Source organism: Hemitrygon akajei, chromosome 12 (genome assembly GCF_048418815.1).
Source record: "Hemitrygon akajei chromosome 12, sHemAka1.3, whole genome shotgun sequence".
Classification (NCBI taxonomy): domain Eukaryota; kingdom Metazoa; phylum Chordata; class Chondrichthyes; order Myliobatiformes; family Dasyatidae; genus Hemitrygon; species Hemitrygon akajei.
In genome coordinates this window covers 113,811,673-113,832,693 of record NC_133135.1, presented here as the reverse complement: position 1 = coordinate 113,832,693, position 21,021 = coordinate 113,811,673, and the positions used below count along the sequence as shown (strand labels likewise).

Below are 21,021 nucleotides of genomic sequence, written 5' to 3'. Positions count from 1 at the left end.
ATGTCATAGACCAATACCATTACGCAGGAGTTGGGAACCCCTGTTGTAAACCTTTCCCTTCCTCTATCTGTCCACATTTCCTTTAAACATTGTCATTGTATCTGCATCATACACTTCCCTAGCAGCTCGTTCTGTCTATGTGTAAAGAAGCTGTCTGTCCCTCGGGTTCCTACTTAATCTCTCTCCCCTCATCTTAAACCTATGCCCTCCAGTTACTGATTCTCAACCCTGGGAAAAAGCACCGAGAGTCCCTCATGACCCAGCGAGGAACCTTGTCCTCACCCAGGACTTGCCCTCTTCTCATTGCTACCATCAGGGAGAAGGAACAGGAGCCTGAAGCACACACTTAGTGATTCAGGAACAGCTTCTTTGGGTGGTTGGATGGAGATACATCACTCCACCCCTCCGCTGGCCTGCAGGTCACCATTGGGCAAGGTGTAGCACCTGCTTAGCCCCACCTCGCTGATCAGGGTCATGTGAAGCCACGGGAGCAGATGGTGGATGGTCGTACGAGCAGCCGGTGTGTATAACAAGTCCTGGTTATGTGACCACTGACGCCAGGCAGACAATCTCTGAAGAGTATCGATAATGTCTGGGGTCACCCATCTTGTAAAGACACTGCCCAGAAGAAGGCAATGGCAAACAGTTCTGTAGAAAGATTTCCCAAGAACAATCATGGCCATGGAAAGACCGTGATCATCCATGTCATACAACACGGCACAGATGATATCACTTATTGTAATTTATAGTATATTTTATATATTATACTGTACTACTGCTGCCAGACAGCAAATTTCATGACATGATAATAAACCTGATTGTGATGCACTTCTTAACTGGAAGGATGTGGTTTAGATGGTGTTGGTGATCCCCAGTGACTACTAATGGGCAGCAAACAAAACAAAGAATACAATTAGTATTTTATTAATGGCACTTCTTCTGGTCAAATTTAAGGTAAACGATCACTGCAAACAACGGAGCGGTGATGAAGTATCAAGGGTTGAAGTGAGTGGCGGCTAGGTTGGGTCAAGGGTCAAAGCAGGCGGGTGCGAGGGTAAGTCGAGGCAAGCGGAGGTGAGGAAGAGTCAAGGTCCGTGAACCTAGACGGACAGCGAGGTTTGATTGATCCAGGTGCCAGGTCAATATGGAAAGGTCTGGTACGGGATGTGGTGGCGGGGTCTAGACCCAGGGTGTATCGAAGTGACAGGGCGAGGAATGCCCTGATGTTTAGACAATTTAAGCGCTGAGCCATATTGAAAAAGCGGGGTGTTGAGACCAGAAGCTAGGGTCGGGCTGGTCCTGCTCGCTGCTCCCCGCTGAACTGAGGCTAAGGCCGCCTGTGGACTCACTTTTGTTCTGAATGCTCTTTGCTTACTTGTATTGTAGGCGCGATTTGTGTTTTTTTCTCTCTCTACACATGGGTGTTTGACGGTCTTTTTAATGGGTTCCATTGGGCTTCTTTGTTCTGTAGCTTCCTGTAAGGAGACGGATCTCAAGGTTGTCTAAAGTATTTATACTTCTTTAATAAATGTGCTTTGAAAGTAGGCAATTTAGTGAGGGGGCATTGCAGCCTCATTGCACCAGATGCCCTCAGAGAAAATACCACACAGACTTACTACTTTTTAGAGTGCCTCCAATCCATCAATAAACTGTCATTAATCTCATTCTCAAAACAATGTTTACATCAGCAAATTGTCATTTTCACATCATTTTTATTCGGAGTTGGCAGAGGGTTTTGCACACATAATGTAAAATTACTGGCAATATTTGCAGTTTCTATAATGTGCATTTGATGTGTTTAAAAGGAGTGTAGGAAAGAGTTAACATCCTGTGCCACCGTTGCTTGTTGAAGTACAGGTTTTCTATAATGGATCTCTTTGTGTGTAGAACAATGTTTAAACACAGTGCTGACATGACACAGTTAGTCTCTCTCTGTAATGTCCACTAAGTGCTTTTCAATCGCAGATTCACTGAGGACCCTGTAAGGGGGGAAAAACAGAAGAGTTTCATGGTTAGGCTGGCAGCTGGAATGAATGCAGTAAGAGTCCACCCACAAAAAAATCCCCCTCCGGTCAAAGCTCTTCACCACCTCCTCCAACTCACAGGAGAGCAGCAGCTGGAGTGATATGCTGAAGTTGTATAAGACATTAGTGAAGCCAAATTTGCAATGCTGGTATAAACTTCTAGGAAAGATATCAATAAGTTTGAAAGAGTGCAGAGAAAATTTACAAGGATGTTGCTTGAGAACCTATGTTTTAGGGAAAGATTGAATAGGTTAGGTCTGTATTCCTGGAACATAGGAGAATGAGAGGAGACTTGATAGAGGTATCAGGTTTATAGCACCTGAATATGTCGTGAAGTTTGTTAACTTAATGGCAGCGGTGTACTGCAATATGTGGTAAATATAGAAAAAAAACTGAATTACAGTAAGTAATGTATATTGTATATGTATAATGTATATGTATAATGTATATTAAATAGTTAAATTAAGTAGCGCAAAAACATAAATTTAAAAAAGTAGTGAGGGAGTGTTCATGGGTTTAATGTCCATTCAGAAATTGGATGGCAGAGGGGAAGAAGCTGTTCCTGAATCGTTGAGTGTGTGTCTTCAGGCTCCTGTACCCCCTCCCTGATGGCAGAGGGGAAGAAGCTGTTCCTGAATCACTGAGTGTGTACCTTCAGGCTCCTGTACCTCCTCCCTGATGGTAGAGGGGAAGAAGCTGTTCCTGAATCACTGAGTGTGTACCTTCAGGCTCCTGTACCTCCTCCCTGATGGTTGCAATGAGCAGAGGGCATGTCCTGGAGCGATGGGGGTCCTTAATGATTTACAACACCGTTTTGAGGCATCGTTTCTTGAAGATGTCCTGGATACTACAGAGGCTAGTGCCATGGTGGAACTGACTAATTACAAAATATTGAAGGGTGTAGTTAGGGTTAATGCAAGCAGCCTTTCTCCTCTGAGGTTGTGTGAGAAGGGAGCTGGGGATCTTAGGCCAAAGGTGAAATATTTAAAGGAAAAGTGAGGGGAAACTTCATTCAGAGGATGAGGCCAGTGTGGAATGAACTCAGTGGCAGTACTGGCTGCAGGATCATTTGTAAATGTTAAGGTAGATTTGATTATAACATGGTTGGGAAGGGTATGGCGTGCCATGGTCCAGCTACAGGTTGATGGGACGAGGCTAGATGAGCTGAGGGTCCTTTTTCTGTGCTCTAGCACTCATAGAATATAGAACACAGAAGAGTACGGCACAGGAACAGGCCATTCGGCCCACTATGTTGTGCAGAACCAGCTAAAAAGTAAATCAAAAACACCCAAACACATAGAAACATAGAAAACCTACAACACAACATAGGCCCTTCGGCCCACAATACTGTGTTGAATATGTACTTACTTTAGAAATTACTAGGCTTACCCATAGGCCTCTATTTTTCTAAGCTCCATGTACCTGTCCAAGAGTCTCTTAAAAGACCCTATCGTATCCGCCTCCCCCACTGTCGCCAGCAGCCCATTCCACGCACTCACCACTCTCTGCGTAAAAGACTTACCCCTGACATCTACTCTATACCTACTCTCAAGCACCTTAAACCTGTGCCCTCTGGTATTAGCCATTTCAGCCCTGAGAAAAAGCCTCTGACTATCCACATGATCAATGCCTCTCATCATCTTACACACCTCTATCAGCTCACCTCTCATCCTCTCATCCAAGGAGAAAAGGCCAAGTTCACTCAACCTATTCTCATAAGGCATGATCCCCAATCCAGGCAACATCCTTGTAAATCTCCTCTGCACCCTTTCTACGGTTTCCACCTCCTTCCTGTAGTGCGGCGTCCAGAACTGAGCACAGTACTCCAAGTGGGGTCTGACCAGGGTCCTATATAGCTGCAACATTACCTCTCGCCTCCTAAACTCAATCCCGCGGTTGATGAAGGCCAATACACTGTCTTCCTTCTTAACCACAGAGTCAACCTGCGCAGCAGCTTTGAGTGTCCTATGGACTCGGACCCCAAGATCTCTCTGATCCTCCACACTGCCAAGAGTCTTACCATTAATACTGTATTCTTCTATCATATTTCACCTACCTAACACTAATCCCTCCTACCTACACCATGTCCGTATCCCTCCATCTTCCTCACATCCATGTGTCTATTCAAACGTCTCTTAAAAACCTCTAATGTATTTGCCTCTACCACCATCCCAGGCAGCACATTCCAGGCATCCACCACTCTCTGAGTAAAAAACTTACCCCTCACATCCCCCTTGAACCGACCCCCTCTCACCCTCAATGCATGCCCTCTGGTATTAGACATTTCTACCCCAGGAAGCAGATAGTCTCTGTCCACTCTATCTATGCCTCTCATAATCTTGTAAGCCTCTATCAGATCTCCCCTTAGTCTCCTCGCTCCAGAGAAAACAACCCAAGTTTATCCAGCCTCACGTGATAGCACGTGCCCTCTGAACCAGACAGCATCCTGGCAACACACACAAAATGCTGGTGGAACGCAGCAGGCCAGTCAGCATCTACTGTCGATATTTCGGGCTGAGACTCTTCGTCAGGACTAAGGGTCTCGGCCCGAAACGTCGACAGTGCTTCTCCTTATAGATGCTGCCTGGCCTGCTGTGTTCCACCAGCATTTTGTGTGTGTTGTTTGAATTTCCAGCATCTGCAGATTTCCTCATGTTTGCTTTTTAAAAACAACCTAGTAAACCTTTTCTGCACCCTCTGCAAAGCCTCAACATCCCTCCTATAGTGGGATCACCAGAGCTGTATGTGATACTCCTGATGTGGCCAAACCAGAGTTTTATAAAGTTGTAGCATTAACTCTTGACTTTTGAACTCAATGCCTCAACTAAAAAAAAAACAAGATGAAACTCAATCAGTCTGTGACTCTAATAGGTTACAGGAAATTGAGTGGGCTGATGGGATTGCTCTGTGAGCCAGCATTGACCTGATGGGCTGAGTGGCCTCCTATCCTGTACAGATTAAAGAGTGGGTTAGGAAATAATTGAACTGCTGACACCCTTCGGAGGTGTTCCCCTCAGAAATGCTGGTGGTTACGCATGAATGTGGAGCTGCAATCCGAGGTGTTTATGAAACAATTGATCAGCTAGCTGCAGAAGCCTAGACCGATGGCAAGAATGTTCACAACAAAGTCGTCGTGGTTAGTTTAACATAAAGAAACCTATTTGCCACCGGCAGGATGTCTTTCATTAAATGTCAGAGCTGTTTACTCTGGCTGAAGCAGGGAGGGGCAGCCCAATTCTTCCTGGTTGCTGTCACGGAAGATCCATCACACGCACACGTCGTGTCGGGAATGTTCAAGCATCCAGCCTGTGCTGAGGAAACCTCGATTTTCAGGATCCTGGGAATCAGACCCCACGTGGACCCTCCGTTTACTATGTGTGGAGATACAATGAAAAGCTTGTCTTGAGTATTGTTCATACAGATCGATTCATTACACAGTGCAGTGAGGTAGAACAATAATGCAGAGAAGTGTAACAGCTCAGTGTTTCCTGTCAGGTTTCTGAATGGACACTGCCTCGCGATTCTGCTTTGCTCTCTTTTTGCATTACTCATTTAATTTCTATAGTCGTATAGTTCTGACTGGCTGGTATGGCGGGGGGCAGGGAGGGGGCTGTAAACTCGGTCAGCTCCATCAATGGCACTAGCCTCCATAGTACCCAGGACCTCTTCGAGGAACAGTGCCTCAGAAAGGTGACATTCGTCATTAAAGACCCCCGCCATCTTCCAGGTCATGCCTTGTTCTCATTGTTACCGTCAGGAAGGAGGTACAGAAGCCTGAAGGCACACACTCAACGATTCAGAAACAGCTGATTTCTGAAAGGACATGAACACCACCTCACTGCTTTTTTATTTCTATTTTTGCACTACTTATTTAACCATTTATTAATAATGTAAGCATATACACACTCCTACTGTATTTCACGGTTTTGTCTCCATTATTGTGTATTGCTTTGTACTGCTGCCTCAAAGACAGCAAATTTCCCGACGTGTGCCTGCTTCTGATTCTCTTTGCTACCTCGATCTGGAATGATGGGTCTGGGTGACACACAAACACGTTCTTCACTGTATTTGTGAGGCTTGTTCGTACCACTGGACCCAGACTTCTGAAGTTGAGAGAGTGCAACTGTCCCAGTGAAATTGCTTTTCCGCTTTAAAAACGCTCCCACACAGTTTTCCTGTCATCACCGGACACAACAGACAACCACCACCACCATCACCACGTTGAAACATCATAATATACAGTGAAATGTATCGTTTTTGCCTCGTTGACCAATACAGTCCAAGGGGGCGGCCCACAAACGTCGTCACGCTTCTGCGCCAACGTAGCATTTCCACAGCTCACTAACCCAAACGATTACGCCTTTGGACTGTGGGAGGAGAGCAGAGGATACGGGGAGAACGTACAAACTTCTTACAGGCCGCAGTGGGAATCGAACCCAGGTCGGACAATCACTACGCTACCTTGCTGCGTAGTCTGAAGGAACTCCGATTACTAACTGAACGGTGGAATAACAGCAGTGCGGTCTCCTGTTCCTATGAATTGTACAGACCTGAATTTGGGATTCTCCGCGTTGACGACGCCAACTTCTATCTCTGAAGCCTTGAAGTCCAGTGCCAGGACCGTGGACAAGCAGGAGATCGCAAGCTGTTAGAAAGAGAAGCATCAAACTCAGTGGCATCTACAAAAGGCGGCTGCTTGCTCAGACCACAGGAAGGGCTCAGGGGTTAGAACCATAGAACACTACAGCACAGTACAGGCCCTTCAGCCCTCCATGTTGTGCTGACCCATATAATCCTTCAAAAAAAGTACTAAACCCACACTACCCTCCATTGTTCTTTCATCCATGTGCCTGTCCAAGAGGCTCTTAAATACCCCTAATGTTTTAGCCTCCACCACCATCCCTGGCAAGTCATTCCAGGCACTCACAACCCTCTGTGTAAAAAACTTACCCCTGATGTCTCCCCTAAACTTTTAGGGTCTGAGCTTCCTGACACAAGCTGTATTTCAATTGAGTTATGTTTTGTAACTTCAAAACATTCATTCAAAGAAAGAATGTGGGCCTAACTTCGAGTTTACTTGAAGCAAGACATGTACGTATCCCCTGGTAACATGATAACGTATGCAATTAACATATTTTTACATATAACCTGAAATTAATTATTCAAATGAACAAGAATGCTTAATCAAGCTATATACATATATGTAACCAGGTGACCATTGAATGCTGTTCATTATCATTAAAAAGTGTACTCAGGCATCCATCTGGGTAATGCTGGATTAGGTGCCTGTGCCTTTAAGTGGAGCTGGTGACATCATTACGCACGTGGGGGATAGCAGGGAGACCATTTTGCTTTCTGCTGCAGGAGCTGGTGGGGTGTTGGAATCAAGTTCCCCCAGGGGTACCGGGCTTGGTGAGGAAAGATGAGCATTAATTTACAATATCCATGTGAATTCGTTTATGCTTGTTGGCGAATCGGGAATATCGGTAATTTGACATGTTTTACATGTGGATGCTTTAGATTTTCATGAGTAAAGAACTCGACGCTGGATAGCGTGGCTTGCAAAGTTCCTCACCGGCCAAGTAGGTCAGTCTTCCTGTAATTTAACTACCAGGCAATATCTTGTAAAAGTTGTGCTAAAGTGTACCTTTTGTCTAAGTTTATTGTATAATGTCTGATTGTGCATGTAACCACGTAACGTGAATGTTTAGTCTCCGTTCGGGGGTTCAGCACGTGTGTACTAAAGAATAGTAGACGTCTTAGATGAGATGTATTCGCTTACATTTTTTGCTGCTGTGTGTAAGATACAGGGTTGGGGGAATTCTAATGTTGTTTGTATTGTGTTTCTTCAGAATTGCCCCTACCATATTAGTACTGTATCAGTTTTGTGCGATTTTCTTTGTACTTTTTATACTGCATATGCAAATGGTCGAGACACAAGTGTGTGGACCGAAGGTTAAGCGGAGATTGTAACGGCAGGTCCTGATTGTAAAGTCGTTCGGTTTGTTTTAAGACCCTTTTCTGGCACTTAAACGTCTAAAACAGATAAAGGAATTAAAACCCGAAAAAGTAGTTGTTGTCCTGAGTGTGTACCTTTTTCCCGGGGCTACAACGTATATATTAATACACACACACACACACACACACACACACACACACACACACACACACACACACACACACACACACACACACACACACACACACACACACACACACACACACACACACACACACAAAATATTATTGAAATACGAAATACACAACAAATTATTATCGTAAAACCATTCCCTATAATCACCAGAAAATAAAGGTGGGTGGGGGGTGGAGGGGAAGGAGGCTACCTGGAAGGTGATAGCTGAAGCCAGGGATGTGGGGAAGATCAAGGGCAGGACAGGAAAGATTAGAGAGGAGAGAGGACAACAGGAAAAAGGCTGTTGGCACATTGACCTTCATAAATCTGAGTACAGGAGTTTGGATGTTATTTTGAAGTTGTATAAGATATTGGAAAGGCCTCATTTGGAATATTGTGTCACTTACCTACAGGAAAGATATCAATAAGATTAAAAAAGTACAGAGAAAATATACAAAGATGTTACTAGGACTTAGGGGAATGTTGAATAAGTTAGGACTTCATTCTCTAGAGCAAAGGAGAATGAGAGGAGATTTGATAGAGCTATACAAAATTATGAGGGGTATAGATAGGGTAAATGCAAGCAGGCTTTTTCCACTCATGTTGGGTGGGACTGGAACACGAGGTCATGGGTTAAGGGTGAAAGCTGAAATTTTCAGGGGAACCTGAGGAGGAACTTGTTCACTCAGAGAATGATGTGAGTGTGGGACGAGTTGCCAGTGGAAGTGATAGATGTGGGTTTGATTTCAAACCTTTTATGAGGTTTGGATGGATAGGAGGGGTATGGAGGATTATCGTCCAGGTGTGGGTTAATGGGAGTAGGGAGAAGTTTGGATAGGTAGATGGATGGGAAGGGTATGGATGGCTATGGTCCAGGTGTGGGTCAATGGGACTAGGGAGATGTTTGGATAGGTAGATGGATGGGAGGGGTATGGAGGACTATGGTCCAGGTGTAGGTCGATGGGACTAGGGAGAATAACAGTTCGACGCGGACTAGATGGGCTGAAGGACACATTTCTGTGCTGTAGTGCTCTATGACTCCAAGCATCTTAAAGGAGGAGAGGAGGGCAGGGGTCTACTTACTAATCCTCAGGTCCTTGTGACATCAGTGGTTGCTTTGAGTAATTCAATGCATAAGCCAAAATAGCTCCCTGTCCTAAACGCCTATGTCAGGATGCTGTTCATCGACTAAAGCCATCGTTCCCACAAGTCTGACCGAGAAGTTGCAGAACCTGGGCCTCTGTACCTCCATCTGCAACTGAATCCTCAACTTCCTAACCAGAAGACCACAATCTGTGCGGATTGGTGATAACATCTCCTCCTCGCTGACAATCAACACTGGCGCGCCTCAGGGGTGTGTGCTTAGCCCACTGCTCTACTCTCTGTATACACGACTGTGTGGCTAGGCACAACTCAAATACCATCTATAAATTTGCTGACGATAGAGCCATTGTTGGTAGAATTTCAGGTAGTGACAAGAGGGTGTACAGGAGTGAGACATGCCAACTAGTGGAGTGGTGCCACAGCAACAACCTGGCACTCAACGTCAGTAAGACAAAAGGGCTGATTGTGGTCTTCAGGAAGGGTAAGATGAAGGAACACATACCAATCTTCATAGAGGGATCAGAAGTGGAGAGAGTGAGCAGCTTCAAGTTCCTGGGTGCCAAGATCTCTGAGGATCTAACCTGGTCCCAACATATTAATGTAGTTATAAAGAAGGCAAGACAGTGGCTATACTTTATTAGGAGTTTGAAGAGATTTGGTATGTCAACAAATACACTCAAAAGCTTTTTTGGATGTACCATGGAGCATATTCTGACAGTCTGGTATGGAGGGGCTACTGCACAGGACCAAAAGAAGCTGCCAAGGGTTGTAAATTTAGTCGGCTCCATCTTTAGCCTACAAAGTACCTAGGACATCTTTAGGGAGCAATGTCTCAGAAAGGCAGCGTCCATTATTAAGGACCTCCAGCACCCAGGGCATGCCCTTTTCTCACTGTTACCATCAGGTAGGAGGTACAGATACCTAAAGGCACACACTCAGCGATTCAGGAACAGTTTCTTCCCCTCTGCCATCCAATTCCTAAATGGACATTGAACCCGTGAACACTACCTCACTTTTTTAATATATAGTATTCCTGTTTTTTGCACTATTTTTAATCTATTCAATATATGTATACTGTGATTGATTTACTCGTTTATTTATTACTATTATTATTATTATTTTTTCTTCTAGATTATGTATTGCATTGAACTGCTGCTGCTAAGTTAACAAATTTCACGTCACATGCCAGTGATAAAAAACCTGATTCGGATTCTCCCTGGTCCCTGAGACTGGGGGATTCCTGATGCTTGGAACATGAAACAGCTGCTGCTCACTGGCCAAGTCCTGGTTACGTGACCACTGACTCCAGGCAGACACTCTCTGAAGAGTATTGATAATGGCTGGGGTCACCCGTCTTGTAAAGATACTGCCTAGAAGAAGGCAATGGTAGACCACTTCTGTAGAAAAATTTGCCAAAAACAATCACAGTCATGGAAAGACTATAATTGCCCAAGTCATAGACACGGCACATAACAAGTAAACAAACGATGGTGAGGTGGCCTTCATTAGACAGGAGAATGAGTTCAAGAATCGTAAGGTAATAAGTTCTGTAAAACCCTGGTTCGACCACACCTGGAATATTTTGTTCAATTTCAGTCACCTCATTATGGGAAGGATGTGAAAGCTTTGAGGGGGGAGGTGGGGTGCAGAGGACATTTACCAGGGTGCTGCCTGGATTTTCCAAGAACAATCAAGGTCACGCAAACACCATGAATGCCTCCATCATATGACACGGCACATAATGGTTATGTCAGAGCACTTGGCACATAATGATGATGTCATATGACACAGCACATAACAATGATGTCAGAGCACATGGCACATAATGATGACGGTGGTGAATCCATACTCGTTCTTGCAAAAGTCCTATATCTCCAGAAACTAACAGAAGGATTAGAGGGAAGTGTGTCTTGGGAAGAAGCTGTGTTGAAACACAGGGTACCTCCACGGTGGCTTTGTACGTCAGGTCTGGTTTCTTTTTCAGCTTCTTCTCTAAGTAGCTGCTGGCCTCGATCTGCTTAACCCCTGCAGTGGTGGCCTTGAAGCCGCAGTAATAACCAGCGGGGTCACACTTGTAGAGTTGCGGTCCGCGTTCGTCGTCCATGGCCAGAAGTATCATGCCTGCGAAGCAACAGCGAGAAAGGAGGTGGTAAATAGTTCCCTGGAGTGATAAGATAGACTCTTGACCTCACAATCTACCTCGTTATGATCTTGCACTTTATCGTTAACCCGCACTGTGCTTTCTCTGGAGCTGTTACACTGGAGTCTGCATTGGTGTTGTTTTATCTTGTTCTGCCTCAATGTATTGTGTAAGGATCTGATCTGTATGAACAGTGTGTAAGACAAGCTTGTCACTGTGTCTCCATACATGTCCTCCGAGAGGACCACAACCTTATTTTAAGGTTTGGAGGCTTGCGTGCCTCAATGACCCGGAGAGCCGTGCTGGCTGAAGTCAGGGCTTTATGCTTTGGCTCTTGGTAGGGTCACCCATGCCAAGCAGGTCAAAGGGTAGAGGCCAGACTAAGAATGATCCACCTGTCCTCCAGGTTCGAGGGTTCAGCTCAGGGCCAACAACCCTGACTGGTCAAACAAAACTGTTACTGAAACAGCAATGAAGAATCCTTCTACAGCTGAGGATGTCCAAGGACAGACAGAGATGGAGGTCCTTAGCTCAAGGGCGTAACAGGCAGTAACTAACAATGATGAGCCAATTCCAAAGCAAGTTTCAACACTGGTTGGTGATCTATAAGCAAGATTCGTTTAGTGGTGAACTGCACGGATGGGACTAGCAGAACGTAAGCATGCACATGACTCATACAGAATAGAACAACTGGAAATAGTCAGCTCAAGATGCAGCTATAAAGACGGCAAGATGATGGCTGTATATCATTTGGAGTTTGAGGAGATTTGAGGTGTCACTTGAAAATTTCTGTGGATGTACCGTGGAGAGTGTTCTGACTGGCTGCATCACCGTCTGGTATGGGGGTGTGGGGTGCTACTACACAGGTTCGGTGGGTGTACTGTATATGGGTTTCAGTAAAGCATTTGATAAGGTTCCCCATGTGAGGCTCCTTCAGAAAGTAAGGAAGCATGGGATCCAAGGGGTCCTTGCTTTGTGGATCCAGAATTGGCTTGCCCACAGAAGGCAAAGGGTGGTTGTAGATGGGTCATATTTTGCATGGAGGTCGGTGACCAGTGGTGTGTCTGTTCTGGGATCCCTACTCTGTGACTTTTATAAACAACCTGGATGAAGAAGTAGAAGGGTGGGTTAGTAGGTTTGCTGAAGACACAAAGGTTGGAGGTGTTGTGGATCATGTGGAGGGTTGTCAGAGGTTATAGCGGGACATTGATAGGATGAAAAATTGGGCTGAGAGGTGGCAGATGGACTTCAACCCAGATAAGTGTGAAGTGGATCATTTTGGTAGGTCAAATTTGAAGACAGAATATAGCATTAATGGTAAGACTCTTGGCAGTGTGGAGGATCAGAGAGATCTTGGGGTCTGTGTCCATAGGACACTCAAAGCTGCTGCGCAGGTTGATAGTGTTGTTAAGAAGGCATATAGTGTATCGGCCTTCATCAACCGTGGGATTGAGTTTAGGAGCCGAGAGGTAATGTTACAGCTATATAGGACCCTGGTCAGACCCCACTTGGTGTACTGTGCTCAGTTCTGGTCGCCTCACTACAGGAAGGATGTGGAAACCATAGAGACAGTGCAGAGGAGATTTACAAGGATGTTGCCTGGATTGGAGGGTGTATGTTATGAAAATAGGTTGAGTGAACTTGGCCTTCTCTCCTTGGAGTGACAGAGGATGAGAGGTGACCTGATAGAGGTGTATAAGATGATGAGAGGCATTGATCGTATGGATAGTCACAGGCTTTTCCCCAGGGTTGAAATGGTTAACACAAGGTTAACTTCATAGTTTTAAGGTGCTTGGAAATAGGTACCTATCAGGGGTAAGTTTTTCCACACAGAGAGTGGTGGGTGCGTGGAATGCACTGCTGGCGACGATGGTGGAAACGGATACAATTGGGTCATTTAAGAGCCTCTTAGATAGGTACATGGAGTCTAGAAAAATAGAGGGCTATGCGCTAGGGCAGTTCTAGGCTGTTTCTAGAGTAGGCTACATGGTCGGCACAACATTGTGGGCTGAAGGGCCTGTAATGTGCTGTAGATTTCTACGTTCTATGTTCTAAGCTGCAGAGAGTAATAAAATCAGTCAGCTCCATCACGGGTACTAGCCTCTGTAGTATCCAGGACATCTTCAAGGAGCGATGCCTCAGAAAGGCACCATTTGTTATTAAGGACTCCACCACCAAGGACATGCCCTCTTCTCATTGTTACCATCAGGGAGGGGGTACAGAAGCCTGAAGACACTCACTCAACAATTCAGGAACAACTTCTTCCCCCGTCATCTGATTTCTGAATGGCCATTGAACCCATGAACACTACCTCACTACTTTTTATTTCTGATTTTGCACTACTTATTTAATTTAACTATTTAATATACATATACAGTGCCTATAAAAAGTATTCAACCCCCTTGGAAGTTTTTATGTTATATTGTTTTGCAACATTGAATCACCGATTAATTTGGCTTTCTTTGACACTGATCAACAGAAAAAAGACTCATGTCAAAGTGAAAACAAATCTCTACATAAAGTGATCTGAATTAATTAAAAATATAAAGCACAAAAAGATTGCATAAGTATTCACCCCCTTTAATATGACACACCAAATCATCACTGGTGCAGCCAATTGGTTTTAGAATTACTTAGGGTGCCCTAGCTATATATAAACCTGTGGGCAGCCAAGGTGTTTCAATTGATTGTAGTAAAAATATACCTGTATCTGGATGGTCCAACTGCTGGTGAGTCAGTATCCTGGCAAGAACTACACCATGAAGACAAACGGACACTCAAAGCAACTCCATGAAAGGGGTATTGAAAGCACAAGTCAGGAGATGGATATGAGAAAATTTCCAAGTCACTGAACATCCCTTGGAGTCCAGTTAAGTCAATCATCAAGAAATAGAAAGAATATAGCACAGCTGTAGATCTGCCAAGAGCTGGCCATCATCAAAAAATGACTAACCGTGCAAGAAGGGGACGAGTGAGGGAGGCCACCAAGAGACCTGTGACAACTCTGGAGGAGTTACAAGCTTCAGTGGCTGAGATGGGAGAAACAGCACGTACAACAACTGTTGCCCGGGTGCTTCATGGGAGAGTGGCAAAGAGAAAGCCACTGTTGAAAAAATTCACATGAATTCTCAGCTAGAGTTTGCCAGAAGATACGTGGGAGATTCTGAAATCAGCTGGAACAAAGTTCTATGGTCTGATGAAACCAAAACCAGCAAGAATGGCAGCAATGCTTCACTACCAGACGAACTCAACGCCTTCTATTCGCGCTTTGAAAGGGAGAACACAACTACAGCTGTGAAGATCCTTGCTGCACCTGATGACCCTGTGATCTCCATCTCAGAGGCCAATGTTAGGCTGACTTTAAAGAGAGTGAACCCTCGCAAGGCAGAAGGTCCTGATGGAGTACCTGGTAAGGCTCTGAAAATCTGTGACAACCAACTAACAGGAGTATTCAAGGACATTTTCAACCTCCCACTGCTACGGGTGGAAGTTCTCACTTGCTTCAAAAGGCAACAACTATATCAGTGTCTAAGAAGAATAATGTGAGTTGCCTTAATGACTATCGTCCAGTAGCACTCACATCGACAGTGATGAAATGCTTTGAGAGGTTGGTCATGACTAGACTGAACTCCTGCCTCAGCAAGGACCTGGACCCACTGCAATTTGCCTATCGCCACAATAGGTCAACGGCAGGCGCAATCTCAATGGCTCTCCACACGGCTTTAGACCACCTGGACAACACAAACACCTACATCAGGATGCTGTTCATCGACTATAGCTCAGCATTTAATACCATCATTCCCACAATCCTGATTGAGAAGTTGCAGAACCTGGGCCTCTATACCTCCCTCTGCAATTGGATCCTCGACTTTCTAACCAGAAGACCACAATCTGTGCGGATTGGTGATATCTCCTCCTCGCTGACGATCAACACTGGTGCACCTCAGGGGTGTGTGCTTAGCCCACTGCACTACTCTCTGTATACACATGACTGTGTGGCCAGGCAAAGCTCAAATACCATCTACAAATTTGCTGACGATACAACCATTGTTGGTAGAAGCTCAGGTGGTGACAAGAGGGCGTACAGGAGTGAGATATGCCAACTAGTGGAGTGGTGCCACAGCAACAACCTGGCACTCAACATCAGTAAGACGAAAGAGCTGATTGTGGACTTCAGGAGGGGTAAGACGAAGGAACACATACCAATCCTCATAGAGGGGTCAGAAGTGGAGAGAGTGAGCAGCTTCAAGTTCTTGGGTGTCAAGATCTCTGAGGATCTAACCTGGTCCCAACATATCGATGTAGTTATAAAGAAGGTAAGACTGTGGCTATACTTTATTAGGAGTTTGAAGAGATTTTCCACGTCAACAAATACACTCAAAAACTTCTATAGATGTACCATGGAGAGCATTCTGACAGGCTGCATCACTGTCTGGTATGGAGGGGCTACTGCACAGGACTGAATGAAGCTGCAGAGGGTTGTAAATCTAGTCAGCTCCATCTTGGGTACTAGCCTACAAAGTACCCAGGATATCTTTAGGAAGCGGTGTCTCAGAAAGGCAGTGTCCATTACTAAGGGCCTCCAGCACCCAGGGCATGTCCTTTTATAGACAATAGACAATAGACAATAGGTGCAGAAGTAGACCATTCGGCCCTTCGAGCCTGCACCGCCATTCTGAGATCATGGCTGATCATCTACTATCAATACCCGGTTTCTGCCTCGTCCCCATATCTCTTGATTCCCCTATCCATAAGATACCTATCTAGCTCCTTCTTGAAAGCATCCAGAGAATTGGCCTCCACTGCCTTCTGAGGCAGTGCATTCCAGACCCCCACAACTCTCTGGGAGAAGAAGTTTTTCCTTAACTCTGTCCTAAATGACCTACCCCTTATTCTTAAACCATGTTTTCTGGTACTGGACTCTTCCAGCATCTGGAACATATTTTCTGCCTCTATCTTGTCCAATCCCTTAATAATCTTATATGTTGCAATCAGATCCCCTCTCAATCTCCCTAATTCCAGCGTGTACAAGCCCAGTCTCTCTAACCTCTCTGCGTAAGACAGTCCAGACATCCCAGGAATTATCCTTATGAATCTATGCTGCACTTCCTCTACAGCCAGGATGTCCTTCCTTAACCCTGGAGACCAAAACTGTACACAATACTCCAGGTGTGGTCTCACCAGAGCCCTGTACAAATGCAAAAGGATTTCCTTGCTCTTGTACTTAATTCCCTTTGTAATAAAGGCCAACATTCTATTAGCCTTCTTCACTGCCTGCTGCTCTTGCTCATTCACCTTCAGTGACTGATGAACAAGGACTCCTAGATCTCTTTGTATTTCTCCCTTACCTAACTCTACACCGTTCAGATAATAATCTGCCTTCCTGTTCTTACTCCCAAAGTGGATAACCTCACACTTATTCACATTAAACATCATCTGCCAAGTATCTGCCCACTCACCCAGCCTATCCAAGTCACCCTGAATTCTCCTAACATCCTCATCACGTCACACTGCCACCCAGCTTAGTATCGTCAGCAAACTTGCTGATGTTATTCTCAATGCCTTCATCTAAATCGTTGATGTAAATGGTAAACAGCTGTGGTCCCAATACCGAGCCCTGTGGAACCCCACTAGTCACCACCTGCCATTCCGAGATACACCCATTCACCGCTACCCTTTGCTTTCTATCTGCCAACCAGTTTTCCATCTGTTATGACCCCAGCCCCCTCCTTTGTGAGAATCGCAAGAGCCCTAGTGAAGGGGGTGTCAATGACCCAAGAGAAGAGAAAGATACGTGCAGTGTCCCTCGTTTCACGGCGAGGCAAAAGCTGGCGACTGTGGTTATTGTCTCGAGGAGACACCTTTGTGAATTGGGAACTGTACTACGTGTATACCCTCAGGGCAACGTGGGTGGAGAGATGGAGAGAGATTGCATCATCCCAACCTGATTGACATCTGAGACCCCGTGAGTTCAGATAAAAGAGGGGTTGTAAAGACGGCCCCCCAGACGCACCAGAAGACACGCTAGAAATCCTGTGACAGGGTTTAATAGCGACAGCCGGTGGGGGGGTTCGTGTGCGTCTTTTCCTTGCCTGGGATTGGCGACCTCACCACGAAAGAACGGCTTTAGCTACAGGAGAGGCCACAAGTGAACGGCCACCCCCCAACGAGACTCTGACGGATCGAACTCATAAAGGTTGGAAAAACCCGCCGGGTAACTGTTCCATTCTATACCTATCTCTCTCTCTCCAACAAAGTGCACCACCGCGACACCCAAAAGATGGCAGCTGGTGGAACTGCAGTGACCGCAAGAGACTTTTAGATATACAGCGGACAATATATACATTACCCCTAGACAACGATAGAGCTTATTTCTTATTGATTATTACTATACCTGCGCTTTAGATTGAGTATTGACGACGTATGTTATCTGAATGTTTGTATTAACCTTATTTTTGTGCCCCTTTATAAATAAAAACTTCTACAAAATAGTGCCATCAGACTTCAACGGACCTCTCTATCTTTGCTGGTAAGTGATCCAGTTACGGGATACGTAACAACTTGGGATTCTCGTCTCGGGATTTGACACCAAATTGGGAGGCCAGTGAATCGGGCTTGTAAGTCCAAACTTGGATCTGGTTGCGCAGGTAGCCAGACGGGAAACCAGCAAAGATGGACGTGGGTGAATTTATGAAAAACCCGACTGTGGAGGCGCTAGAGGCGGCCACAAAATCAGACTTGTTAAATTTGGTGAAGGGATTGGACCTCACAGAAGTGAGGTCGTCCATGAAAAAACGGGAAGTGCGAAGGGTCATAACTCAGTATTACATTGGGAAGAAGGTGTTTGCAGCTGAGGAGTTGGAAAATATCCCTGAAAAGGTACTAGCGAGTGGGATGGATCAGCTAGAGTTGGAGAAATTAAGGTTGGAACATGAATTTAAAATAAAGCAGCTGGAAGTAGCTGAGAGCGAGAAAGAAAGGGAGCAGGCGTTCCACATAAAGGAGTTAGAGGTGAAAAAAGAGCAGGACCAAGCTGAAAAACAAAGACAGCATGAAATTCAGCTAAAAGAGCTAGAAGCAGCCGAGAACGAGAAGGAACGGGCCGAGAGAGAGCAGGACCGAGCTGAAAAGCAAAGAGAGTATGAGGAGAAACAGAAACAGAGGGAACATGACTTGGAGATGGAGAAGTTAAAGAAAGAGCGAAGAGATCTAGGGTTAGATCGAGAGGAGAGGTTTAATGTTAGTCGGGAGTTGAGGGTAGTACCTCCATTCGAAGAGTCGGATGTTGATAGTTATTTCTTGCTTTTTGAAAAGGTGGCAGTGAATCAGAAGTGGCCCAAAGAGCAGTGGGTGGCGTTGTTACAAAGTGTGTTAAAAGGGAAGGCACAATGAGCATATGCGGCATTGGCCGTCGAGGAAGGGGAAGCGGAGAATTATGCCAAAGTAAAGGAGGCCATTCTCTGGAGTTACGAGCTAGTACCTGAAGCTTATAGACAAAGGTTCAGAAATTTATGGAAAGGGTGGAATCAAACGTATATCGAGCTAGCCTATGAAAAGGGTGTGCTCTTGGACCGTTGGTGCACCACGGAACAGGTGGACGGGGATTATGGGCGTATCAGGGAGTTATTTTTGATTGAGGAATTAAAAGGGTGTGTTCCGGAGGAGATCTGGATGTATTTGAATGAGAAGGCGAATAAGTCCATCTTGGAAATTGCTAGGTTCGCAGATGAATATGCTCTAACCCACAGGACAAAGTTTTCCTTGCCAAAAGGTTACCCGAGAGACCGTCGGAACGGTAGGGAAAGCCCGCCGGCTGAGGCAGAGGTCCCGCCGGGAGCTAGTGGTAAGGTTGAGGGGGAAAGGCCAGGCAGCCCGAGATTTCCAGGCTTGACCTGTTTTAATTGTGGGAAGGGAGGACATATTGCCTCTAGGTGCTTTGCTCCGAGAAAGGAGCCAGAAAAAGGGAAAGCAGTGGTCCCTATCGGGTGTGCCGTGGTAATCAGTAAATCGACGAGAGAGCCCCGGGTAGACAGAGTACGAGAGGGGTCAGAGACTTGGCTGTCACCCGGAACCGTGTCCATGAAGGGGGGAGACCCACCCATTCCCGTCCGAATCTGGCGAGACACCAGGGCGGAGCTGTCGTTGATCCGCCGTGAGATACTAGATTTCGGTTGGAGAAGGGGAATGGTCGCCGTGAAGGGGATAAGTACAAGAATAGAAATGGTGCCCCTACATCAGGTAATTATGGATTGTGAGCTGGTATCTGGACCAGTCGAAATAGAGGTGCCATCAGAATTCCCGAAAACTGACGCGGACGTCCTCCTCGGAAATGATTTAGCCGGGGGGCTGGTTTGGACAAGGGTGACACGGCCCAAACAGCCTGTGAGGATTGCAGCCCCGCCCCTCGCATCTCCAGTCTGTACCACAGGCGCGAGCATTCGCAGCCTGTCGAGAAAGGCAGCTGAGAAAGCGAGCAGTTTAAATCTGGCCAGTATTGATTCGGCCGAGACGGTCCTACTGACCCTGTACCACGAGGGTTCTGAGGGTGGTAAACCGAAGAGTAGTAAAGTGAAAGGGGTTAAGGGAGAGGAGCTAGATCTTCCCTTAGCGAAGAGAAAGGTCCTAGAGGTAGGAAATAAAGATGAGAAACGGAAAAAGCTGTTAAAAGGTCCAGAGTTGGACATGGATGATCTGTTGGGGGTGGCAGCCCTGTTTGAAGAAGTTGAGACTTGTCAAGGTGTTCCCGATAATGAGATGAAGGCAGTCCTAGATGAAAAGGATGCCATTACCTTGGAGAGGTCTGCTGGGTTGGCAGGCGAGGTTGTTTCAGCCCGCGGGGTTGAGTTTACTCCGGAAGGGAGTTACCCAGAGAGGAACTGGGAGGATCAGGGGAATTTAGAATTTGAAAAGGGTATGGGTATTGAAAGCCTGGAAGAGGCAGATGTCCCGTTTGAGTGTGTCCAAGATGTGGATGCATGTGGTACTGAACCTAGTAATGGAGCTCAGAAAAAGTCTGAGGTATTTGATTCAGTTGAAAAGGAATGCAGTCCCTGTGGGTCAGATGGACTGGGTTCAGTGAAGACAGGGTTAACCCTGGTAATTGGGGGAAGGGAGGGTTCCCAGGTGTTTGTACACGAAGGGGTGGTGAACCTTAAAGTGGAACTCGACCATGGGGGGATAAACATCATTATTGAAGGGAACGGAAAGTTTGTAGTTCCCAAATCGAATGAAGAAAATTTAAAGTTTAGATTGGTGTCAGAAGAAGCAACCAGGCTACAGAATCGATGGCTTGGGAACGCGGTGCCTGCGCATCGATTACAGGTTGATTTGGAATGTAAAGGTGCCCCACACGCTGTTGTTATTCAAGAGAGCGCTGTGAAAAAGCCGAATTTTATATGCGGCCTGAGGGAAAGGTTCGAACTGAAACCCATCAGCCTGCATGGTCCTGACAAAAGGGCTAGCTACCTGTGTACCATTAAAGAATTGGGTGGAAATTCACACGATGATTTAAGTTTGGGACACGGGGTTGAGAGAATAACCCTTATGGAACAGAAAGACGAGAGAGTACCTCGCCAAATTACCCAGGTCCCCCACGTAGGAACTCACCGGAAAAGAGGTGA

General features: G+C 45.8%; 1 protein-coding gene across 1 annotated transcript in view; it reads right to left on the bottom strand.

The window, feature by feature from the left end:
- Window positions 1-1,692: 1,692 nt before the first annotated feature.
- The window catches only part of LOC140736618 (proteasome subunit alpha type-6-like), a 46,181-nt gene continuing 26,852 nt past the window's right edge, over window positions 1,693-21,021 (bottom strand). The window contains exons 5-7 of the mRNA XM_073062437.1: window positions 11,204-11,382; window positions 6,575-6,669; window positions 1,693-1,979 (exon numbers count right to left, since the gene is read on the bottom strand). Coding sequence (XP_072918538.1) covers window positions 1,922-1,979; window positions 6,575-6,669; window positions 11,204-11,382 — 332 coding nt within the window. The 3' untranslated portion in view covers window positions 1,693-1,921. The remainder of the gene's footprint in view (window positions 1,980-6,574; window positions 6,670-11,203; window positions 11,383-21,021) is intronic.